At 48.7% G+C, this 26,225-nt stretch overlaps 1 protein-coding gene across 2 annotated transcripts in view; it reads right to left on the bottom strand.

Moving 5' to 3' along the window:
* Nucleotides 1–26,225, bottom strand: part of PDPK1 (3-phosphoinositide dependent protein kinase 1) — a 60,631-nt gene that overhangs the window by 3,768 nt on the left and 30,638 nt on the right. For both annotated transcript variants that reach the window (XM_087728988.1, XM_087728989.1), the window contains exons 6-12: nt 25,829–25,926; nt 25,668–25,743; nt 18,190–18,258; nt 15,166–15,262; nt 9,755–9,928; nt 8,773–8,990; nt 7,691–7,748 (exon numbers count right to left, since the gene is read on the bottom strand). In XM_087728988.1, the coding sequence (XP_087585114.1) occupies nt 7,691–7,748; nt 8,773–8,990; nt 9,755–9,928; nt 15,166–15,262; nt 18,190–18,258; nt 25,668–25,743; nt 25,829–25,926 (790 nt within the window). The remainder of the gene's footprint in view (nt 1–7,690; nt 7,749–8,772; nt 8,991–9,754; nt 9,929–15,165; nt 15,263–18,189; nt 18,259–25,667; nt 25,744–25,828; nt 25,927–26,225) is intronic.

Genomic DNA, 26,225 nt, shown 5'->3' with positions numbered 1-26,225 from the left:
GAAAAGCCCTCATTCTCTGCCCCTAGGCCAAGGGACTAGGGCCACCAAAAGGCTGCCCATCTCCCAAGTCAGGATGTTAACAGGGTCTGATGGGAGTAATCATCTGTCTTTTTTCTAGAAAGCTTTAGGAAGAGATGGAAAAGGAAACCCAAACCCGCTTCAGGATGGAAAGCTGTGGCTGTTGCATGTTTGCCTTAGTTACAGTTTATGACAGTTTTCATTTTACTGCATTCCTTGTTTGTAAATTGCTTTGGCCTTTTTGAGTAGAAGGACCATTGACTTACCTGAAGGGCCGTTTTCAGGGTGCTGCAAAGGAGAGTCCAAGCAAGGGTTAAATACATAAATACAGCCAAACTCCCAGAGCTGAATTGAAACTTTAAGCCTCTGGTGCTGATTATCCCCAGATTTTCAATGAAGACGTGGAACTGTTGCGTGCTGAGAAGTCCAACATTGGATCAACTGGAAACACAACTGGAACAAGTCCAACTGGAACATCCAAAGAAACAAATGTGATAAGAGCGGAGCCAGACCCCAGGGTGGGGTGGACTCCCCTTACCCTTCAGGTAAGTCAATGGTCCTTTTCCAGGGCACTGCTCAGGAGAGTCCAAGCAAGGGACATACCCAAACTAAATGTCACTAGGGCGGGAAGCAGAAGCAGTCAGGGTCTCTCCGATAGAATGAATACGCTGCAGCACACGCCTCCCAAAGGCCCCTTCCGCTGAAGCAAACTTGTCTAACTTGTAATTCCGCACAAACGGAGATAAGGAAGTCCATGTGGCCGCTCTGCAAATCTCCTCAATAGGAGCCCGCGTCGCCCAGGCCGCAGTGGTGGCAGCACTCCTGGTCGAATGCGCCGTGATACGATTGGGTACCGGTCGAGACTGAAGAACATGAGCGAGAGCGATGCAGGCCCTAAGCCATCCGCCAATCGTAGATGAGGAAACCTTCCTGCCCTGAGACGACGGCTGAAAGGAAACAAATAACGACTCCGAACGGCGAAAACTGGCCGTACGCTTGATGTAACGGCGTAGCACCCTGCGAACATCCAGCTTGTGCCAGCGCTCCTCACGAGGATGCCTCAGGTGCGGACCGAAGTCAGGAAGGATGACCTCCTGGGCCCGGTGGAACCAGGAATTAATTTTAGGCACGAAAGAAGGGTCCAGCCGAAGGACTACCCTGTCCTGGTGAAACAAGCACAAGTCCGCCCGGACAGACAAGGCAGCCAGCTCAGAGATACATCTAGCTGAGGTGATGGCAATGAGAAACACGGTCTTAAAGGTGAGTTGTTTGAAGCTGGCCGAAAGGAGAGGCTCGAACGGTGGCTCAACCAGAGCCCGTAAAACCACATTAAGGTCCCAAGTCGGGTATCTGTGAACCATCAGGGGACTCAGGTTAGTCGCCCCCCTGAGAAAGCTGCGAATGGTGGGGTGACGGCCAAGAGAAGGCTGTCCCTCAGGGGCCAGGATGGTGGAGAGCGCGGTGACTTGACGATGAAGGGTGTTAGGCGCCAACCCCTTATCAACGCCATCTTGCAGAAAGTCCAGAATGACAGGAATCGAAGCTGAAGAAGCTGAAGCACCTCTGGAAGAACACCAGGTAACAAAGGACCTCCAGGTGGCGTTGTAAATCCGAGTCGTGGAAGGACGACGTGACGCCTGAATGGTGCGGATCACCTTGGTGGAAAGGTTGTCCTTGCTTAAGGGATCCCTCTCAAGTGCCAAATGGCTAGTTGCAGCCACTGGGGCTCTGGATGAAGAAGGGCCCCCTGGCAGAGAGAAATCTCGTGTGGAGGAATCCACCACGGGTCTCAGACGGACAGACTCACCAGATCGGCAAACCAGGTCCTCCTGGGCCAAAAGGGGGCCACCAGAAGGATCTCCGCTGCCTCCGCCAGGATCTCCCTGATGACTCTGGGAAGAAGAGGCAAAGGGGGAAAGGCGTAGAGCAGACCTTTCTGCCAAGGGCAGTGAAGAGCGTTTACCCCCTCGGCCCTTGGATCGTGAAACCTGGAGAAGAACCTGGTAAGATGAGAGTTGGCCGCTGTAGTGAACAGATCCACCTGGGGGCAACTGAACCTCTGAACTATGCGCTGGAACAGCTGCGGGGACAGGCACCACTCTGAGTGATCGACAGTCGCCCTGCTCAGCCAGTGCGCCTGGGTGTTCACCGTGCCGGAGATGTGCTCCGCCTGAATGGACAGCAGATGGAGCTCCGCCCACCGACCTAGGTCGTTGGCTTCCGACAGCAGGGACCTAGATCACGTGCCCCCCTGGCGATTGATGTGCGCCTTCGTCGTGACGTTGTCCATGAGTATCCTCACATGATGACCCCGAATGCCCATCTGAAACCGAAGCAGGGCCAACCAGACCGCCCTCAGCTCCAACCAGTTGATGCTGTGCCCTGCCTCAGCCGAGGACCACCTGCCCTGAGCAATCTGGTTGCGGAAGTGAGCCCCCCAACTGTACAGACTGGCATCCGTCGTGACGGTGAGCCGGGTCAACTCCTTGAACGGAGACCCCTTCTTCAGGGCCGGAGACAACCACCAACTGAGGGAGCGACACATCTTCGCAGAGACGGGAATGAGCCGCGATGAGCTGCTCTCGTTGGCCCTTTGATAGGGCAGCAGGAGCCACTGGAGGGGACGAGAGTGAATACGTGACCACGGAATGATGGACAGGCATGATATCATCTTGTCCAGGAGCTGTGACAGCAGAACTACCTTGGCACGAGGAGACCGCCGAACCTGCATGGCCATCTCCCTGAGGCTCTCCATCCTCTCTGGCGACAGGAAGACCTGGCAGGTGACGGTGTCGATGACGGCCCCCAGATGCTGAAGTCTGGTCGTTGGGTGAAGATGGCTCTTTTCCAAGTTGATGGAGAAGCCATGACCCTGGAGAACCTGCATAGTGTACTGCAGATCCTCGACCGCCTGCTGGGGGGATGACGACTGGATGAGCACATCATCTAAATAGCAGTGCAGTCTTACTGGTCGCGACCTGAGGAACGCTGCCACTGCTGCGAGGACCTTGGTGAATGTCCTTGGGGCTGATGACAGGCTGAACGGCATGGCCTGGTACTGGTAGTGTTGACCGGCGTAGGTGAACCTCAGGTATCTGCGGTGAGCTTTGCGGATGGGTATGTGGAGGTAGGCCTCTTTCAGGTCCATGGAGGTGAAAATGTCTCCCTGCCTGATGCAGCCCAGGATTGACTGGAGGGACTGCATCTTAAACCTCTGATAGGTGACATGATAATTTAGCCTCTTTAAATCTAGGATCCCCCTCCACCCTCCGGAGTTTTTGGGAACCAGAAACAGGATGGAATAGAACCCTGTCCCCTCCTGACCTGGAGGTATCGGCTCTATGGCCCTGATCTCCCTGAGATGTCTTATTTCCTGTTCCATGAGGGATCTTTTGACTGAGCACGAGGGGACGGGGCACCTGATGAAATGACGGGAAGTGAGAGAAATTCTAGGGTGAGACCCAGCTGGATCGTTTGCAATACCCACCGGTCCGATGTGACCTGCTCCCACTGGGCGTGAAACAATTGGAGCCGCCCTCCTATTGGAGCTGACTCCCGACAGCCACTTATACTTCCTGAAGGGACGGGAGCCAGATCTCCCCCGAAAGGGGCGTCTGGAGTAATACGGCTGGCGACCCCTGTCCCGAAAGGACTGGTGGTCCTGGGACCTGTCCATCTAATGGTGGAACTGGCGATGCGACTGCGCAGAACTCAAAGAAGGTTCCGAGTTCCGAAAGGACTGCTTTCTATAGGAATAAAAGCCCTTCTTATCGGATTTCTTAGAAACCGATGGCATCACCTTCTTTTTGTCCTTATTTTCCACTAGGACAGGGTCTAAGACCTCCCCGAAAAGCTTGACCCCTTTGAAAGGGGCAGACACCAACTTCCACTTGGAGCACATATCAACGTTCCAATGCCTCAGCCACAAGAGATGCCTGGTGGTAACATTCGAAGCCAGGGCCCGAGAAATGAACTTAGCCGCACTGAGGGTGGCATTGGCAGTGTACTCGGTGGCAGCCATGATTTTGTTAATCTCCTGCCTCAACTTGGTATCCTTAACTGGAACCCTCGCCATCAGCTTCCTCAACCAAAGGAGAGCTGCCCTGGAAAGAAAGGAAGCCGAGGCAGACGTTTTAATTGCCCATGTGGCCACCAGATGCGTCTTATGACAAACATTCTCCAATTTCTTATCCTCAGCTTTAAGGCCCTCCAACAGATCAGGCGGAAGCACAGATGTTGAGGTGAGGGCCACAACCGGAGGATTGATAGGTGGTAGCTTAAGTAAATCCTCGAGGCTGGCATCCACAGTATACAGCCTCTTATCATTACTAGAGGGGGTAGCCATGGTAGCAGGCTGAGCCCATTGTTTCTGAACCAAATTAAGAAACATCTTGGGAATAGGAATGATCTCCTGAACCGAGACCGGCTCCTCAAACAAATCCCCAGAAAAATCATCCAGTTCAGCAGGAGCTTGAACAGGTGCAGTGGACCCCATATGGGTGGCCAGCTTGGCCTTGTCCAAAATGGTTATGAAATTTGCAATGTTAAATAGTCCCGAAGAAGAGGGCTTTTGAACTGCTGCACCTTCCTCCCCAGAGAATTCAGCCTCCTGAACAGGCGGAATGTCATCCCCTTCCTCCCAGTCCGAAGCCTCAGAACTTGAAGAGGAGTGGGGGGAATGCAAGGGACGTGGAGGAGAAGCCACCTTGGGAACCGGCTGGGGTTCTAGGTGCTTAGTTTTGCAGGTGTGTTTGCCCTTGTGCAATATGCCCGCTTCGATGCCCTGGGAAATGACCCTGTTGAAAACTTCCTGCATTTCCACTGAAAGGTCAGGCCCAAGATCCTCCATGGGCCTCGCCCTGGGTTTAGGCCTTGAAGATGGAAGCTGAGGGGCCAAGGGGCCCAGGGCAGGGCTTTCTTCAAGATCCGAAGGGTAAGCGAAAAGATCAGCTTGAGCCACCATAGAGGCCCCTGGAGATACTGCCCTAGACATAGAAGCTGTGAGGAAAGCTCCCGGCCTTCATTCTCACTGTCTGAAACAGGCCTTGGCTGGGCTGGAGGAACCTCCATGGCGGGCTCCTCAGGAGACACCGATTGGGAGGACTGCGTTTGGTGCTGGGCCTTGGAGAATTGCTTTTCAAGGGCCTTTTAGCGACGCAATGCATCCTTATCTGGCCCTGATCCCTGCTTAGGGGCTGGCCTGGAGTATGGTTTGGAGCCCCTGATGGCCTCCCTGGCAGCCACGCCAGCCTGCCTGGAGAAAACCCTGGAGGAACCCCCTGCCTGGGTGGAATCCTCGGGAGCCTGCTCAGCCATTATTAAACTGTGGGCCAAATATAATCAGGGGCTACCTCCGCTCACCACCTTGCAAAGCCCTGCAAACCAACAGACACGCTGGAGAGACGTGGGGGGGTGGGGGGGGTGTCGCAGCAGCAATATCCAGCAGGTGGAATAAAGCACGAGCATTAACAGCTCCCAGTGCTTCAGGAATGAGGCTTGTGACCAGTGGCCCCAATCCTTGCTGCTCAGGTGAAAAGGATACACCTAATTGCCAGCCAGGCCTGACAGAGTGGCTCCTCGGCACCTGCTGTGAATTAGGCTGCAGGCAGCTGCCACGAGGTTGCAATCAGAAACCCAAACTGCAAATAGCTCCCAAAATGGCAACCGGAACGCTAATTACTTTAAAGTAGCCACCAAACCATCCGGAGCTCTGAGGCACCGCACCTGCACACCGGCCACCAAAGGCACGGATGCAGACGGCAGGAGCCTCAGCGAGGCTTTCCCCCTCCCCAGCTAGGGTCTTAACTGCCCCAGCAGTGCCTGCGTTCCCTGCGGTGCCTGGGAGTTAAGGTGCCTGGGAGTTAAGCAGGACACCGGAGAACGAGTTAGAAACAAATTAAAGAAATCTAATTACACTCACTCAGCCTGATCACCCCTAAACTGAAAATACTCACAGTGAATGCTCAAGAGAGTCCAAGCTAATAAACTAAATAAAGAGAAACTTAAAGCGCGTCTAAGCCGGGCTAGCTAAATTGAAAATCTGGGGATAATCAGCACCAGAGGTGTGGCTTAAAGTTTCAATTCAGCTCTGGGCAGTTTGGCTGTATTTATGTATTTAACCCTGGCTTGGACTCTCTGAGCAGCGCCCTGGAAAACAGCATATAAACCGTGGCAAATGAGAAGAAATAAAATAAGAAAAATGGCAATTGAATCCAAAGCTGCACACAACCCTAAAAAAATGTTCTGAGTCAGGAATGGGGACATTTTTTGTCACAAGGGCTAGCCTTTATTGTTTCATCCGACCTCTGAGTTATGGTTAGGAGAACCCTACTATGCACCCACACCTTTGGCCAGGCATGGATAGTAATCAATGGATAGGTTCCCCTAACAGAGATGCTCCTGCTGCCCCTCTTCGTGTAAGCCATCCATCACCCAGGATATCAGCAGCTGTCATGCTCTGGTTCCCTTCCAGTTAAAATGCCAGTATTTGGGCTGTGCTTCCTCTGCTGCTGCTCCCTACCCTCTGAAATGCCATTTTCATTATTATAAGCTTCCTTGATTCTCTTGGATTTGGAGGCTATGTGTCCAATTGATGATGATGATCACACTGACCACACAGTCAGCCAGATGTTTAGGCTGAATTTTAATCACTTTCATTCACCTATCAAACCCTTCCCAAGAACTGGGATAACTGGTTGCTGTTGTTTGATGGTGTTTCATCGTAGGATTTAAGCTGTTCCAAGGAAAGCTGCCTTGTGCAAATAATTGATGAGGATTTTGTCACTGCTGATGAGGTTCAAGTGGTGCTCCAGTTGTTTTGGCGCCTGTTATTATTGGTACTATCTTTGCTTTCTTTTGCCATAGCTGCTGTTCTCCTATTTGCAGCTCTTTGAATTTTGTGACACCCCTCCCCCATTTCTTTCTGTTCTGCTTTGGTGTCTCCAGGTACTGCCATGTATTATGGTTCATTTATTATTACATATACCCAAGAACTTAAGTGCAACCAAAACACCATTTATGTGGCTAGTAATCCGCTTTGGTTACAGTACCTGTAGTCATTCACCAATGCCTCTTCCTAAACAATTTACCTCTTAAGAGATCAACCCAAGACTCTGAATATGCAGCTAAGGCAGCTTTTGGGGGATTGTTTTCTTTGCCTCCCAAATGCAGCAGAGGCATTTTTCAAAGACTTGCTCGTCTACCACTCAGAAGACTATCAGAAGCAGCCAAAGCAAAGACGTCCTTGGGCTGTCGTTACAATGCAAGCATTCAGAGCACAATTTCCAGAACAAGTGACCTGCCGATTTGGTTCTGGATTGCTCCACATAAAAGACCTGGGGGTTCCAGAGCTGCCTCCCATCACTGCTGCAGAGGTTGGCTACAATGGCTAACTCTGGCCCAAGACTTCTAGAACTATCTTCCAGCAGGCAAGCAATTTACCTGCCTTGAGTTCTATGGCCATCACAACTCAATGCATCCCCATTTCCAGGATTACACCACACCCAGGGTGACCCTTGCTTAGTGCCCCTCCCTGAGGCCTTTCTCTTTCATGGCACCCATGTGGCAAAGGAACTGGAAGGTGTCCCCACGCTCTGTCTCCCTGGATTGAATATTCAGAGGCATCTGGATTCCGGTGCTGTGTTCCCAGAAGCAACAGGACCAAGCAACTTACCTTTCTCTTGTCTACGGGCCCCATTTTCAGTATTAAATTGTTTTCTACAAATTGGTGCCTAAAGAGAAAAAAACACAGCACATTATTCCATCATCCTATCTTTGAGCCACCCCAATTTGCAACATGAGACAGCACAACCCCTGAGAACCAGAAGGGGAACATCACCCTTTTAAATCGATTCTCATGGGCCAAGAAAAAACAGCCCTAACAACATTAATAAAGATCCAACATTTTGAGTCATAAATTGACTGGATTCTTAGTTTAATTAATTAAATTTTCTGAATCTACCTCTTACAAATCTGAGAATCTCCATCCTCATAATCAAGTAGGAATGTATGACTTCAAGAATAAGTCTTTGGTAGTTTTTTTACAATAACTTCTGATAACCGAAGCTTCAAATCTGCTGTTATGTTTCCACCAGCTTCTCCGTTCTGAAAGCTTGCAGCACTTTAAAGAAGGAATGGGGAACTTGAGGCCCTCTGTACATGGTCAGGAGACCACCACTTCTAATCTTCTGGATGGCTACAAGTTCCAGAGGAAGTTTCTTCTGCTTGCTAGAGTTTTATGTAATGTTGTTTAGTGATTTTAGACAACTCCTAAGAAAGTGTTCTCTTCTCTCTGCACTGCAAGAATAGCAGCCGATGTTCTCAACCTAAGTTTTGTCAGCTAGAGAAAATTCTTAGTGTTACAAGAAAATCTCTTCCATGCTGCCATGTAGAAGCAAGCCCTTCTCCCTTCTATCTGAACAATTACTCTACTTCATTTAATGTTAGTCACATTCACCTTCTCATCTCCTTCTGGTTTGATCTTAAGTTCTTTGTGGTTTATTTTTAAGCTCATCCCCACTCTTTACTCCTCTAAGACCCTCCTCTATGTTCAAGAGAGTAAGAAGTTCTATGGGGCAATATTTTATTTATTAATCATTTTTATGCCACCTATCTCTTCTATAAGGTGACTCTGGGTAGCTTACAGGTTATAAATCAAATAGGAAAATAATTAAAATATATTAAAATATTAAAAGTACACAGATTAAAAATTTTTAAACTCCATAGAAAACTCAGCTAAGAGCTCTCGAGACTTACCAAGGATTCCCACCAGTCTGTTTTGCCAACAGCAACCTTTTCTCCTCTTCAGAGAACTGGAGGTCCAGCTCAAAGGAATTGCTGTCCAGGTCATGGATGTATTGCTCTATGTTGTTTCCAGAAGTCTGCAAGGGACCCATTTCTGGGGAAGACAGTGACTGAGAAGAGGTGGAGGTGGAAACTTGCATGCAGCCAAACTGACTCAGGAGGTTGTCATACTACAAAATAAAAGCAAGCGCCATTTAGCACTTGGCCCTGAAGACGGAGGTGTTGAGACAGATGATATGACAGGGCTTTCTGCCTTCATCCCAAAGGTGCCTTTTTTTTTAAGGCAACTGGAGTTTCTTGATTTCTCGTTTAGAGGTTTTGCTTCTCCTCTGAGCAGCTTTTTCAGTTCTAACTGATGGAAAGGAAGGATTTGCAGTCCTTGCGGTCAACCAGTCATTAGCACTTGTCTTACTGTGCTGCATTGTATATTCATACAGAGTAATGTCATATGTGCCGTGCAACGCAGCGAGGCATGGGCAGACTTATACATGGGGGGGAGGGGAGAACTACTCCCCAAAGACATGGCTCAACACCAGAGAACTAATTATCAGGGCAGGATTCAGCAGTCCTGGAAAGAGGCACCAGCTTGGTCCTGCTGGCCCCTCTCGATTTGGCCACCCCTGAGGCTCAGACCCAGCACAACGGTTCAGGATTCAGCTCAGCCACAGTATAATCCCACCCAGAAATGTCCAAGTGATGGATTTCTTTTATACCCAAAGCGTATTTTTCCCTACATCTGACTCTCTTCAGGGATTCAAGGATAGACGGAGTGAAGTTAATGCTCCAAGAGGCACAAAGAACACCCTTCCCTGATGGGGATGATAGGGTGAACATGAAGGCTATACCCCAAAGCTGATCTAGGCGCACTACTCAATGGAGGGAATCAAGGTTTCTTGGAATCTGAGTCACCTTCCTGTCACCCTTTGGCACTTACATTCCCATAGCAATCCTCATCGTCTTCCGACATGGCGGGCAAGTAGGCTGTGAGTTTGGGTGGGGTTTGATGATGCAGATTTTCCCAGGTGATGAAATCAAAGAAGGGGTGGGCTCTCAGAGGTCCGTAGCCCCCCATTTCTTCACATCCTAACCGTTTGGTAGCATCAAGAACCTGATTAAGAAATGAAAGTTACTTTTCCCCTGAAACTGCTCAGCTTCCGATGACAGTTTATTTGGGAAGGATCCCTCCCAAAAACACACAGAGGGAGACTTGAAATTTGATCTTAACTCTTTCTAGAGAGGATCAAAAGAACAACCTAAATTACCAGCTGAGCCCCCCTGGAGTGCAGCAAGAGTGAAGAGTCTTAGCATAGAAAAGAGGCTGCTCGGGCTCTTGATACTTCAGTAACAGCAGCTAAGACAATTGTAACAATTTAACACATTTTTATAGCTTGTTATTATAAACTCAGTCACTGGGAAAATTTGACTGGGATGCATTATTCATAAAATAGTTGAATAAAATATTTTATATTTAGAATTAAATGACGGTTATATTTAAAACAAGCCATTCTTTGAAAAAAGTTAAAAGAATGTTGGTTGTGAGTTTGCTAACCATGGAGAACAAAGAGGAAGAGACGGGTTTTGCAGGGGAGAAACAAACTGATCTCAGTCTCTATTCAAATATGGTAACAATGTCCCTGGTTTATGTTATATTCATTTTTTATCCTGAAGAATATGCTAATTAGACCTCTTGTAATTTTAAGTTCCTCTCCTTGTTAGAGGAGAAGCTGAAAGGATCAGGCGCTGGCTTTTCGCCTCCAGTGTTCATTGGAGAGAGCAGAAAGCTCCCTGGGAAGGCCAGCAAAAGACCTCGGAAGACACAGCACCAAATGTTACCAGAGCAGTGGAGGAGGAAGACCCCAAAAAGACACCCCAGCAGGAGTAACAACTTCTTAGACAGGTGGCAAGAAAGAATAGATGAACCAGGAAAAGTTTTGGCAACACCTGAGATAGTTCTATTACTTAACTGCATCTTGGGAGATCTTCCAACTCAACCTGCTGCTCAAGCAGGAGACCCTAGAGCAGAGGTGGGGAACTATGGCCCTTTTATGACTTGTAGACTTCAATTCCCAGAATTCCTGAGCCAGCACTCACAAATTCTGAAGGCAAGCTGTCCCGCTGATGAATTGTTCTAACTGTCAGGAAATCCTCCATGACAACAGAAGGAACTTTCATTGACACAAGAGTCAACAAAAGCAAATGTCTCCTTGATACACAACACACTCCCTGGCTGAGCTGTTTGATACTGTGGCTGGAGTGGCAGTAATTCCCCAGATTTATGGTACTGGGGGACGTCGTCTTCCTTTGGGCCTGGCATTGGAGGCAGCTTGGAAATTCCTGGACACCATAACACCCACAGACCACATGCACATTACTGAGGGCTCAACTCACAGAGCAACTCCATGCTACCTCTGATTTGGATCTCATGACAGCAGCAAAATGACCTGGAGTTGGAGGAATTATAACACAGCTTGTAGAGCAGTAAGAACTAAGTCACGCCCATCACTGCCTATGCCACTGCATTCAAGACCCTTCAAGGAAGACCCTTCTTTGTAGAGCACACTGCTGTAGTCCAATCCATAGGTGATGGGGCATAAAGCCATCTCTGTAAAATATTTGTCAAGGCCTTTCATGATACTCTTATGGAGAAGATAAACAAACATGAGTTACAGCACAGTGTAGTCCAATTGATTTGCAACTGGTTGAACAATCCAACCAGAGTTCATGTAAACGTTTCAGCATCAGTCTAGCGATTACTGAGCTCCATCCTTAGAACTAACTCATTCACTATTTTATAAACAATTTTGTGGCTGAATGGAAAGGAAGCTTATTTATCTGATTGATTGTTGTTGCCATTGGCTATCTGGGGAATTCTGGGAGCTGAAGTCTACACCACTTAAAGTTGCTGACATTAAGAAACACTGGACTACTGAGTTTGTATTACAAGTTTTGAGGATGAACTTTTATAACTTTTAACAAAGCTCGATGAATCCTATTTTACAGAGAGGAAAGATGCCAGAGACCTGGAAATTAATATATCAGTAATACCTAAAAAGATCAAGCTCAGCTTTAGGAATTACAAACCAATATCATTACTGAATGACGACTACAGTTGTTCAAAACAATCCTAGCTGATAGGAGTGAAAATAATTGTGCAGAATCTATTCATAAGGACCAGTGTGGGTTTTCACCTAAAAGACAACTAAGGGACAATGTTACAACTGTTTTGCATATTCTGGCGTAATTAAATCCAGCAACTTCTTTTGAAGGGACTTTGTCTTTGTAGATGACAACTTCAGTGAGACTCTTCTATGCTGAAAAATGTAAAGGTTCAATATCCATCCCCAATGTAGGAATGGTTGGTGAAGATATTAACCTCTTTAATTTAAGAAAAAAATACATTTATGGCTGACTGGAAACTACTTACAGACTTTTTGCAAAGACTTGTGGTATAGGTAAAAAAAATTAGATAGAAAAAAGTGACCTTTTTATTGAAATCATAAGAGATAACCTTCTTGTATTGTATACTTGTATTTGCTCCAAAGGAAACCAGAAGCTTCCTGTGTTTTTTCCCCTGCACTTTTGTCTTTTCTTTTCTATCTCTTTGTTTTCTTCATTCTATCTTACTTTTTATGTTTTATGTGCTCTTTAAAGCTTTTGTATTTTAAAAAAGAGAAAATGTTCTTTTGCCTCATTTTAATTTCATAAGTTATAGTTGCAACTTTTACATTTCAGTCACGCTTGGATGTTCTGTCAATTTCACACTGGACTTGATCATGAGACTCATTCATCTCTTCTTCCGCATGGGGTGAAGCATAAATTTGAAAGATTTGTAAAGCGCTGACTACAAAGCAATTGAAATCACTGGTCACGGATTGTGTGGTGTCCTTGCTAGGCTGCTCCTTTGTTCTTCATATCCTGAGAATTAGCAGAGGAATGTGCTGGGATATTTAAGGGGACTGAAAAGCAAGGCCTGGGGGGAACTGTTCCACATTTAGGCAATAATCATATCTAGCTTGCAAAAAAAAAAGATATCATAGAAATCTAGAGACTTCTAAAAGGCTGACATGTGCAAGAGGAGTGAACATGTCTCTGCTGAAAACAAGAGCAGGGCAAGGATCACCAGGGAGCCAAGCTGAGTACCTCAAGGAATTCTCTAAGCAGTGAAGCAGCTGACCCACAACAGGAGGTATTCAAGTAAAGGCTGGATGGCCACGTGGGATGGCTGAGTGGATTCCTGCACTGAACAGGCGTTTCCATTACAGATTGCTTAATGTTGGTTGTTTATCTAAAAAAGATGCTGAGGATAACAAAGAATACTCTACTTTCCACTGAAGACGACCTTAGTGGTCAAAATAACTAGATATTTATTTTATACTTTTCTACTGCTTCCTTCACTGACAACACCATCTAGATCAGGGGGTCTCCAACCTTGGCAACTTTAAGCCTGGCAGGCTTCAACTCCCAGAATTCCCCAGCCAGCCTGGGGAATTTGGGGAGTTGAAGTCTGCCAGGCTTAAAGTTGCCAAGGTTGGAGACCCCCTGATCTAGAGGATCAATGCATTTAAACAGGCCTTGCCAGCCAATAGCCTATTTCTATTAGCATGGTTTAGAATCCTCTTTCACTATTGTTCCTTAACAGTGGTTATTTAATCATGACTCACTATAAAAAATAAGGAAGATGACTTTGTCTGAGGTAGCCATAGCGCTTAAAATGTATATACCGCTTTGCAGTGCTTTACAGCCCTCTCTAAGCGGTTTACAGAGTCAGCATATTACCCCCAACAATCTGGGTCCTCATTTTATCGACCTGGGAAGGATAGAAGGCTGAGTCAACCTTGAGCCTGGTGAGAATCTAGCTGCCGAACAGCAGAATTATCCTGCAGTTCTGCATTCTGAGCACTGCATCACCACAGCTCTTGCACAGCAAGAGTGACAAGTATGGAATATGTATTTGTATTTAAAGGAATCCTTTGGGACCAGAATTACTGCCACTAAGTGAGTTGGTCATGTGATATCAGAGTTTATGACTGAATCAATTAGTGCCAGCAGTTTAGTGAGGACTCTGTGAGTCATTCAACAAGTTTCAAAAATCCCAATTTCCTGCCAGCTTTCCCATTGAATTCTCTTGTGGGAAACCAGTAGGGAATGTTGGACATAACGTGACTGTAGGGACTCCAAAGAGTTGCTGTAAGTCCCCCTCTCTTAGCAGCACTGCGAGTTTGAATGGTTACTGAATAAGTGGTTGTAACCTGAGGATCACCTGTAAAAGAGTATTTTCCCTGTAAATATTTAAGCCCTCCAGAACTTCTCTGGAAAAGGCCAGTTGCTTTGTCTACCCAATGAAACAGCTGTTTCTTCCCTTCACGGTATCTTTCGCTTCCCAGAGGATTCCCCAGTCCAGCCAGACTGGTTTCCTCTATCTTGTGCTGCCTCCAACGTTTCCCTTCTTTCATTATATTTGGTAAGAAACTGATCTAATATGGCTATACAAAAAATAAATGAATAAATAAATTAAAAAAAACCTGCAAAGTACAGGCCCTGCTTATTCTCATGATTTAATATCCACTTGGGTCATCTATCCCAGAAGTTCTTGCTTCTGCTTGATGGGCACCTTTTTATTATGCTGGAGACGTTCGTCTTGCCATCTACCTCCAGTCTGGGCCTTTGCTCTTACAGGTGTCCTTAAAGCAGCTCTGCTCCTTCTAGGACACAAAAGAACCAACCTTCCATACTATCCTGAAGCAAGTGGGAGCAACACCCCGGTCAAAGGTGGAGGGAGGCAGATCAGCAAGGAGAAGTACACTTTTGGCACATATCATGCAACGGTATCACTAATGCCTTACTGGCAAGTGCCAACTGCTGGCATGTGCCAATCACTCAGCAGAGGCAGTCCCACAGTCCTGACCTTTTGCTCAAGCAAGGAGTCCCTTTGGCTGGAGAGTAGCAGCTCCACAGTGTAATATGTCAATGGAGATTCAATCATCCAGGCCAAAAGATTATTTAAAAGGTTAAATTAGGGCAACTGGTCCAAAGTATATATTTTTGTTCGTTTGCCCTGAGTGAACTTCTTAAACAGCTCCTCCACATCAGATCAGGCTTCAGGGCAGGCTTGCAAAAAAAAAGCAAAGGATGGGCAGGCAGCCCAGGGGCTTGAAAGAAAAAAAAACAGATTGAGAATTATGGCCCTGATTTAAGTTGTGAAAAGCATTAAAAAGTGTGAAAAAAGACTTGCTGGAAAGGAAGCTCTGGTGGTCATAAACTCAAACCAATGGGGGATGGGGACTTGGAGAACATAGTTAAATGTTTTACATTTCTTTTTTTCTTTGGATAGCAATGTTCATTTACCAGAAGCTTTTCTACAAGATCTTTTGCCTTGGGAAAGAACTTCTCTGGGAATTCATATTCCAGTTTGATTATCTTTTGAAATATGAGATATTCATTTCTGCAAAAAAAAAAAATCACATTAATGTAAAATCCCAGATAGCAAAGGAAAAAAAAAACACATCCTATCACACAAGAAGGCAATTTCTTCATCAGCAAGGAAATACTCTCTGCTGGAAAGTGGGTGGGTGGGAGGTGGGGAGACATTATACTGCAATGATCAGGCCAAGGTTGATACAAATCTGCATTGAATGCATCTAACTAGACATTGGCTTGGTTGGTTGTATGGTTGTATGGTTAAGTTTATTTATAGGCCGCCCTTTTCCCTGAGGGGACTCAGGGCGGCTTACAACTCATGTAGGAAGGGGGAAACATACAATGACATATAGGACAATACATAATTAAAAGAATAAAGCAACATTCATCATTCGGGCGGGGATGGATTATAATCTTTAACCCCAGGCCTGACGGGATAGCCAGGTCTTGAGGGCTGTGCGGAAGGTCTGGAGGGTGGTGAGGGTACGAATCTCCACGGGGAGATCGTTCCAAAGGGTCAGAGCTGCTAATGAAAAGGCTCTCCTCCGCGTAGTTGCCAGTCGACACTGACTGGCAGATGGAACTCGGAGGAGGCCCAATCTATGCGATCTAATGGGTCGCGAGGAGGTAATTGGCAGGAGGCGGTCTCTCAAGTACCCAGATCCACTACCATGAAGGGCTTTGTAGGTGGTAAGTAGCACCTTGAAGCGCACCCGGAGATCAACAGGTAGCCAGCGCAGCTCGCGGAGGATAGGTGTTATGTGGGCGAACCGAGGTGCACCCACAATCACTCGCGCGGCCGCATTCTGGACTAGCTGAAGTCGCCGGATGCTCTTCAAGGGCAGCCCCATGTAGAGCACATTGCAGTATTCCAGCCTAGAGGTCACAAGGGCCCGAGTGACTGTTGTGAGAGCCTCCCGGTTCACGTAGGGTCGCAACTGGCGCACCAGGCGAACCTGGGCAAATGCCCCCCTGGTCACAGCTGACAGGTGGTAATCAAAGGTCAGCTGTGGATCCAGAAGGACTCCCAAGTTGCGAACCCTGTCTGAGGGGTGTAATATTTGACCCCCCAGCCTGAGTTGGCCAAATTATTGGGAGGAAAACACAACAGCCACTCGGTCTTTTCCGGGTTGAGTACAAGCTTGTTTGCCCTCATCCAGTCCCTAACGGCTTCCAGACCCCGGTTCATCACGTCCACCGCTTCATTGAGTTGGCATGGGGCGGACAGATACAGCTGCGTATCGTCCGCGTATTGGTGATATCTTATCCCATGCCTCCGAATGATCTCGCCCAGCGGTTTCATGTAGATGTTAAATAGTAGGGGGGACAGGACCGACCCCTGCGGCACCCCATATGTTAGGGGCCTAGGGGTTGATCTCTGCCCCCCGACCAACACCGACTGCGACCTGTCCGAGAGGTAGGAGGAGAACCACTGCAGAACAGTGCCTCCCACTCCCACCTCCCGCAGTCGTCGCAGAAGGATACCATGGTCGATGGTATCGAAAGCCGCCGAGAGGTCAAGGAGAACTAAGATGGAGGCGTGGCCTCCATCCCTGGCTCTCCAGAGATCATCAGTCAATGCGACCAAAGCGGTTTCTGTGCTGTAACCAGGTCTGAAGCCGGACTGGAATGGGTCTAGGTAACTGGTTTCCTCCAAGGACCGCTGAAGCTGGGAGGCCACCACCTTCTCAACAACCTTCCCAACAAAGGGAAGGTTGGAGACTAGACGGTAGTTGTTAAGGACAGCTGGATCCAAAGATGGTTTCTTCAGGAGGGGTCTCACCACTGCCGCTTTAAGTGCGGCGGGGAAGTGCCCCTCCCGAAGAGAGGCGGTAATAACCGCCTGGATCCAGCCCCGTGTCACCTCTCCGCTGTTGGCAACCAGCCAGGAGGGGCACGGGTCCAGTACACAAGTGGAGGCACTCACAGCTCTCATGGCCTTGTCCACGTCCCCTGGGGCAACATCCTGAAACTCAACCCAGCGATGGTCTACCGAATTATCCACCTGTGCCTCGGCTGGATCTGCAGAAGTGGAGTCCAAATCCGACCGAAACCGAGCAACTTTGTCCGCTAAGAACTGGACATAGTCTTCAGCCCTACCCTGCAAGGGGTCCCCCGTATCCCTCCTATTTAGGAGGGAACGGGTTATCCTAAACAGGGCGGCTGGACGGGACTCAGCGGACGCAACCAAGGTGGCAATATAAGATCTTTTTGCTGCCCTAAGTGCCCTGATGTATTCTTTGGTGCAGGTTGTTAAGAGTGCTCGGTTCAAATCGGATTTATCGGACCTCCATAGGTGCTCTAGGCGTCTCCTCCGGCGCTTCCTCTCCCAGAGCTCCTCGGTGAACCAAGGAGGCCTCCGGGATCCGCCACCTCGGAGTGGCCGTAGTGGCGCAATCCGGTCAAGGGACTCCGATGCTGCCGAGTGCCAGGCTTGAGCCATACATTCTGCTTAAGCCATGGCTGAATTATGTTTGTCTTCAGAAGTTAAACCATATTAAGTTGCCCCTTGTGGCTTAATATATCAAAACCATTGTGGTCCAAACACTATAGTTTGTTTCTTAAAATTGTATGAAACCAACAACTGTAGCATTCAACAAATCAGTTAGCAGATATCAAGCCTTAAACAATGATTAGTCAAACTCAAACAAATTGGCAGGAAAAAGAGCAATGTAGCTTCAACTGTAACTACAGAGAGTCTGGCTAGAGTGTCTTTAGATGGTCCACGAGAAAGTTCCCTTTTTTATTCCCATTCAGTGTCTCTTAAGGGAATCAGAGCAGAGCACAGCAAGGAATCTACCTAGGGAGCATTATTAAGCAAAGACACAGCACTCTTTCCAGAGTCAGAAATTCCAACCCCTCCCTGTTTCTCCTTTGCTTCCTACTGTATGAGGATTCGGGAAATCCTTTCTAAAAACTGGAAACTTGGTACAATTCAGGACATTGCCTTACCCAGCTCGGAAAGGTGGTAACCCTGCTACAAGCTGGTACACGATGCAGCCCAGAGCCCAAAGATCAGAACTTCATCAGCAAGATGGACAAAGGGAAGAAACAAAGCACAGGAATTAATATTACATAAGCCACTTATTGTTGTGTCTGCTTTCAACAGCCGAAACCACCAGATGTAGGAAACAATTCCGCAGAGCTTCACCTATTATCCAAGGTGTTCCTGGCAAAGGATCTTTGACAACCCTTAGTCAAAAACAAGCCTTCAGGGCCTTGCAAAAGATCGTCAAACTGGAGGCCCATTTTGTCTCTGCGGGATGATGTTCCATAGGGAGGGAGCCACCACAGAGAAGGCTCTTTTTCTTGGTCCACTAGATGAACTTCCTTAGGAGAAGGGACTCACAGCATTCTGCCTCCTCACTCTGGTGGGTCAGGTAGATGTGACCAGGAGAAGATGGTCTTTCAAATAACCTGGTCCCAAGCCACGTGGGGCTTTAAAGGTAACAACCAGCACTTTGAATTGGAGCCAGAAGCAAATCGGCAGCCAATGGAGGAAAGAGGATACATGTGCACATCTAGGCCACCACAAAATCATGTCAGCCACTGCTGTTTTGAACCAACAGAAGCTTCCCCATACTTTTCAAGGGCAGCCCCATATACAGTGCACTGCAAGATGACGAAGATGTGAGTGACTGTGAGCAGAGATTTTTGGTTTGGGAAAGGGCATAACTGATACACCAGCTGCATTGTGCAAAGGCCCTCCTGGCCATGGCTGCCACCTGCTCCTCAAGCAGGAGTCGGGAGACCAGGAGAACCCCTGGATGACGCCTGGGTCTCTCTAGGGCTGTGCCAACCCATCCAAGACCAAAGATGGCAATTCTCCATAGACCAAGAAAACCATGGAAACCAGAGCCATCCTGTCATACCAGGGTTCAGTTTCAGCCCATTGCTCCCCATCCAGCCCTTAACTGCCTCCAAGCACTGTGAGAGGGAAGTCACAGAAATCACTTAGCTCACCATGGACTGAGATAGAGAGCTGGGCATCATCAGCATGTTGATGATAACTCAGCCCATGGTGGCGCATGATCTCACCCAGCAGCTTCACACAGATATTAAACAAAAGGGGAGAAAGTACTAAGCCATGGACGGGGGGCAGATCTCTGGCTTCTAAGCAACTCTGACTGAGAACGGCCACAGAGGAAGTGAAGCCCCATTCCATTCCAGAAGGAGACTGATGGTAGAGAAGGCTGCCGAGAGGTCAAGCAGAGCCAGAAGAGATGCAGTGCCCCATCCTGCTCCCGCCTGAGATCATCCAAAAGGACCATTGGACTTACCTGAAGGGTCGTTTTCAGGGTGCTGCGAAGGAGAGTCCAAGCAAGGGTTAAATACGGCCAAACTGCCCAGAACCAAATTGAAACTTTAAGCCACGCCTCTCGTGCTGATTATCTTCAGATTTTTTCAATGAAGACGTGGAACCGTTGTGCGCTGAGAAGTCCAACAATGGAATACAACAATACAACAATAAACAAGTCCAACTGGAACATCCAAACTTATGGAGCTAGATCCCAGGGTGGGTTGGACTCTCCTTCGCAGCGCCCAGAAAACGACCCTTCAGGTAAGTCAATGGTCCTTTTCCAGGGCGCTGCTCAGGAGAGTCCAAGCAAGGGACATACCCAAGCTAAATGTCACTAGGGCGGGAAGCAGAAGCAGTCAGGGTCTCTCCGCTGGAATGAATGTCCTGCAGCACACGCCTCCCAAAGGCCCCTTCTGCTGAAGCATATTTGTCTAGCTTATAATTCCGCACAAACGGAAACAAAGAAATCCGGGTGGCCGCTCTGCAAATTTCCTCAATTGGAACCTCCTAGTACAATGTGCCGTGATGTGACTGGGCACCAGTTATACTGGGCGAGGGCGATGCAGACCCTAAGCCACCCACCAGTGGTAGATGAAGACACCTCCCTGCCTTGAGACGACGGCTGGAAGGAAATGAATAGTGACTCAGAACGCTGGAAAATGGCAGTACGCTTGATGTATCTGCAGTGCGTCCTGCATACATCCAGCTTGTGCCAGTGTTTCTCCCGGGGATGTCTGGAATGCGAACAGAAGTCAGGGAGGATGACCTCCTGAGCTCGGTGGAACCAGGAATTAATCTTAGGAATGAAGGATGGGTCCAGTCTGAGGATCACTCTGTCTTGTTAAATCAGGCACAAGTCCTCACGGACAGACAAGGCAGCCAGCTCAGAAATACGCCTAGCAGAAGTGGCGCCAAACCCTTGTCAAGGCCGTCTTGCAGGAAGTCCAGAATGACAGGAACCGAAGCTGAAGGAGCCAAAACGCCATGAGTAGAACACCAGCCGATGAAAGCCCTCCAGGTAGCGTCGTAGACCCGAGTCATGGAAGGGTGACGTGATGCCTGGATGGTACAGATCACCTTGGTGGAAAGGTTGTCCTTGCTCAGGAGATCCCTCTCAACTGCCAGACGGCTAGTTGTAGCCACTGGGGCTCTGGGTGTTGAAGGGCCCCCTGACTGAGAGAGATCTCTTGCGGTGGAATCCACCATGGATCTTTGACGGAGAGACTCACCAAGTCAGCGAACCAGGTTCTCCTGGGCCAGAAGGGAGCCACCAGCAGGATCACTGCTGCCTCTGCCAGGATCTTCCGGATGACTCAGGGAAGAAGAGGTAACGGGGGGAAGGCGTAGAGCAGCTCCCGTTGACCCTTTCGGCCCTTGGGTCGTGAAATCTTGTGAAAAGTCTGGGAAGGTGCGAGTTGGCCGCCATGGCGAACAGGTCCACCTGGGGGCAACCAAACCTCTGAACTATGCGCTGGAACAGCTGCGGATGTAGGCGCCACTCTGAGTGGTCGACTGTGGCTCTGCTCAGCCAGTCCGCTTGGATGTTGGTCGTGCCGGAGATGTGCTCCGCCTGTATGGACAGCTCCTCCGCCCACCGACCTATGTCATCGGCCTCTGACATCAGGGATCTGGAGCGCGTGCCCCCTTGGCGGTTGATGTGCGCCTTCGTCGAGACGTTGTCCGTCAACACCTTCACGTGACATCCCCAAATGCCAGCCTGAAAACAAATCAGGGCCAACTGGACCACTCTCAGCTCCAGCCAGTTGATGCTGTGTGATGCTTCAGCTGTGGACCACCTGCCCTGAGCAAGCTGATTGCGGAAATGGGCCCCCCAACCGTACAGGCTGGCATCCGTCTTGATGGTGAGCCGGGTCGGCTCCTTGAACGGGGATCCCTTTGCCAGGGCTGGGGACAACCACCACCTGAGCGAACGACGCACCATCATGGAGACCGGGATAAGCCTCGGCGAGCTGCTCTCGTTGGCCCTTTGGTAAGGGAGCAGGAGCCACTGGAGGGGGCGAGAATGAAGTTGTGCCCACGGGACGATGGACAGGCATGAAATCATCTTGCCTAGGAGCTGTGACAGCTGAACGACCTTGGCTTGGGGAGACCGCTGCACCTGTGTGACCCACTCCCTGAGGCTCGTCACCCGCTCCGGTGATAAGAAGACCTGGTAGGCAACGGTGTCGATGATGGCCCCTAGATGTTGCAGTCTGGTTGTTAGATGAAGGTGGCTCTCCTCCAAGTTGATGGAAAAACCGTGAGTTTGAAGTACCTGCATCGTGTACTGTAGGTCCCGGACCTCCTGCTGAGGGGATGATGACTGGATGAGAACATCGTCCAGGTAGCAGTGCAGCCTCACCGGATGGGATCTGAGGAAAGCCGCCACTGCTGCGAGGATCTTCATAAACATCCTGGGGGGCCGATGACAGACCGAACGGCAGGGCCCGGTACTGGTAGTGCTGACCAGCGTAGGTAAACCTCAGGTACCAGTGGTGGGCTTTGCGGATGGGTACGTAGAGGTAGGCCTCTTTGAGATCTATGGAGGTCAAAATGTCTCCCGGCCTGATGCAGCCCAGGATGGATTGGAGGGACTGCATCTTGAACCTCCAATAGATTATGTGATAGTTTAACCTTTTTAGCTCTAGGATCCCCCTCCACCCACCCCCCTGGAGTTTTTGGGGACCAAGAACAGGATGGAGTAAAACCCTGTCCCCTCCTGTCCTGCCGGGATCGGCTCTATGGACCTGATTTCCCTGAGATGCCTGACATCCTGTTCCATGAGAGACCTTTTGACCGGACACGAGGGAACGGGGCACCTGATGAAGTGACGGGGAGGAAGGGAGAGGAACTCTAAGGTGAGATCCAGTCGGATCGTTTGCAAGACCCACTGGTCCGACGTGATCTGCTCCCACTGGGTGTGGAACAACTGGAGCCGCCCTCCTATGGGAGCCGACCTCTGACAGTCATTTATACCTTCTGAAGGGACAGGAACCAGATCCCCCCCGAAAGGAGCGTCTGGAGTAGTGCTGTTGGCGACCCCTGTCCTGGAATGACTGACGGTCCTGGGACCTGTCTGCCTGCTGGTGGAATGATCGATGCGACAGAGCGGAGCTGGAGGAGAGCTCTGTGTTCTGAAAGGGCTGCCTCCTGTAGGAGTAGAAACCTTTCTTGTCGGATTTCTTAGCAACCAACAGCATCACTTTCTTCTTGTCCTTGTTTTCCACTAGGACCGGGTCTAGGTCCTAGTGAGGACCGAAAAGCTTGTCCCTTTTGAAGGGAGCAGAAACCAACTTCCACTTGGAACGCATGTCCACGTTCCAGTGCCTCAGGACGTCTGGTGGTAACATTAGATGCTAGGGCCCGAGAAGTGAACTTGGCCGCACTCAGGGTGGCATCGGCGGTATATTCCGTCGTCACCATGATCTTATTTATATCCTGTCTTAACTTGGTATTCCTAACCGGAATTCTTGCCAATAATTGCCTCAACCAGAGAAGGGCGGCCATGGAAAGGAAAGAAGCTGAGGTGGACGTTTTAATCGCCCATTCAGCTGCCTGATGTGTTTTATGACAGGCATTTTCAGATTTCTTATCCTCAGCCTTGAGGCCCTCCAAGAGATCAGGTGGAAGCACAGAGGTTGAGGTCAGAGCTGCCACAGAAGGATTGATAGGGGCAGCTTAAACAAATCCCCCAGGCTGGCATCCACTGTGTACAGCTTCTTATCATTGCTGCTAGGGGTAGCCATGGTAGCTGGTTGAGCCCACTGCTTCTGAACCAAATTAAGAAAGAGTTTGGGGATAGGTACGATATCCTGGGCCGTTACAGGCTCCTCAAACAGGTCCCCAGATAAATCATCTGGCTCAGCAGATGCCTGAGCTGGTGGTGTAGACCCCATACGGGTGGCTAACTTAGCCTTATGCAAAATGGTTTTCAAATTGGCAATTTTAAATAGGCCCGAAAAGTAGGTTTTTCGGTGGCCCCACCTTCCTCCCCAGAAAACTCAGCCTCCAGTCTAGGAAGAATGTCCTCCCCCTCCTCCCAGTCCGAATCCTCAGAACCCAAAGAGGAATGGGGGGAATGCAATATGCGTGGGGGAGATTCGGCCCTGGGAACAGCCTGGGGCTGGAGGTGCTTAGTCTTGCAGGTGCGTTTGCCCTTTTGTAACATGCCCGCTTCAATGTCCTGGGAGATGGCCCTATTAATAATTTCCTGCATCTCAAACGAAAGGTTGGGCCCTAGATCTTCCATGGGACGAACCCTGGGGTCGGGCCTAGGAGGTGGGTGTTGTGGGGCCAAGAGGCCTGGAGCAGGGCCTTCCTCCAGATCCGAAGGACAAGTGAAAAGGTCAGCCTGATCCACCATTGAAGGCCCAGGGGAGACTGCCATGGCCATAGAGGCCGTGGGTGAAAACTCCTGGCCCTCCTCCTCACTGGATAGTGGATGAAATAGGATGTGCTTGAGCTGGTGGAACCTCCATGGAGGGCTCCTCACGAGTCACTGAATGAGAGGTTTGTGCCTAGTGCTGGGCCTTGGAGAACTGCTTTTCAAGGGCCTTCTGGCGACGCAATGCATCCTTGTCTGGGCCCGATCCCTGCTTAGGCCCGGGCCTGGAGTACGGTTTAGAGCGCCATGCCGGCCTGCCTGGAGAAAGTCCTGGATGAGCCCCTTATTTGGTTGGGGTCTTCTGGTACCTGATCAGCCATGTGATAACGTTGGATCTAGCAGATGAATAGGGACTACCTCCACTCATCACCTTGCAAAGCCCTTCGCAGACCAAAAAACGCTTGAAGAGAGACGTGGACAGTCACAGCACCAAATTCCAGCTACCTGGTACTATGCACGAGCGTTAACAGCTCCCAGCGCTTGCAGGATCAGTAGGTCTGTGACCGGTAGGCCCCAAATCCTTGCCACTCTAGTAAGATAGAAACAGGCTAAATTGCCAGCCAGGCCGGACAAAGAAGGCACCCCGCGGCTCCTGCATGAGTCAGGCTGCAGGCAGCTGCAGCACGTGGTTTAAAGTGAAATCGAAACCGCAAGTGGCTCCAAAATGGCAGCCGGAACTTTCTGACGCTATTTAAAGCTTGCCGCCAAGTCTATGAAGATCCCTGAGGGGCCGCACCGCACGCCGGCACCCAGAAGGCACGGACGGCGGCAACAGTAGCCTCAGCGGGGAAATTCCCCCCCCACAGCGGGGGTCGCGGCAGCGCTGGCATAGGAACTCCGACCCACGCGCTTCCCCAACAGCTGCCTGTGTCCCTAGCAGCGCCTGGGTAGCAAGCAGGACGCCGGGGGGGACAAGGAGTGAGAATCAGATGGTAAATCACTGGGAGAAGTAAATAATCTCACTAAGCCTGCTCACACCTCAAATCCAATCTACTTACAATTCAAGCTGAAAGAGAGTCCAAGCAATACTATTAGAATGAAGAGAAACTCTAAGCGCGTCAACTGGGCTAGCTGAATTGGAAAAAAAAAACTGAAGATAATCAGCACCAGAGGCGTGGCTTAAAGTTTCAATTCAGTTCTGGGCAGTTTGGCTGTATTTAACCCTTGCTTGGACTCTCCTGAGCAGCGCCCTGGAAAAGCACAAGCGATGTGGTTTCCATCCTATAAACAGGCCTGAATCCTGACTGCTCTTTGGAGGTGTATAGGAGTTCTTTCGCAGCACAACTTTCTCAAAGTAGTTTACAACATCCAAAGATTATTGTTTAAATTTTAAACTATAAACAACAGCTAATACACTATATGTATGTGTGTGTGTGTGTGTGTGTGTGTGTATGTAGAAAACATATTGAAAAAAGCTTTTGTTTTTTTAAAATGTTCTGTTTCGAACAGATTAGTAAGAAGAAGAGCATTTTAGCTGTAAATGTTAAGAAACTTAGTTTCTTATCTGGGCAGAGCAAATGTTGTTTTGGAATGTTCTATTGAACAAAGGTTTAATGAGTTTAAAAACTCTCAATAAATTTGAGAGTTTTTAGGATCCCTTTTCACCTTCTGGACACCCACCCACCCCAAAATCTGTCAACAAAACAATGCAAAAAGCTTGGAGAATAAGGTAAGAGGTCAAAGTCATCTCCTTAATGCAGTTCAAAAGAAAGCATGAAAGCATTTAAACCCATATGCAGAGCTCACCTTTTGCAGGCAGACTTTTCTGTTAATAACTCTGGAGACACATACTGGGCTGTCCCTACAAAGGAGTTTGCCCGTGCTGAAAAAATGAAATAAGAAGTCAGGGAGGGGACTTTTCAAGGCAATGTGACTGTTTCATGGAATGAAAGATACAGGACACACACCTTGTTTACTATCTGCAGACAATATTTTTGCTGTCCCAAAGTCCGTAATCTGAATATGCATCTCTCCATTTAACAAGATGTTTTCTGGCTTCAGATCCCTAAAAAAACCAAAATGGTAATATGAACTGAGCATCTCTTCCTCCTCAGGGAAATGCTTAGCTCCACACACAATGTCCAGCGTTGAAAGTGCTATTTTTTTTTTAAAAGTGCTTTATACTGTTGCAGAAGCAGATCACATTAGTAAGACGCTTTAGTAAGATTTAGTAGGCACTGAGGCATTGAGTTAGAGCTCAAATGCTTCTAACTGTAATTTCCATTTTAAAAACTCTTGCTGCAGGATAAAAAAAACTAAACACTGGAAAAAGGTACAGCCGTACATGTTTTGAAAATGACTTGA

Source organism: Thamnophis sirtalis, unplaced genomic scaffold, assembly GCF_051295495.1.
Source record: "Thamnophis sirtalis isolate CommonGarterSnake01/CBP01778 unplaced genomic scaffold, rThaSir2_p1.2 scaffold_14, whole genome shotgun sequence".
Taxonomy (NCBI): Eukaryota; Metazoa; Chordata; class Lepidosauria; order Squamata; family Natricidae; genus Thamnophis; species Thamnophis sirtalis.
This window is presented reverse-complemented; position numbering and strand designations above follow the sequence as displayed.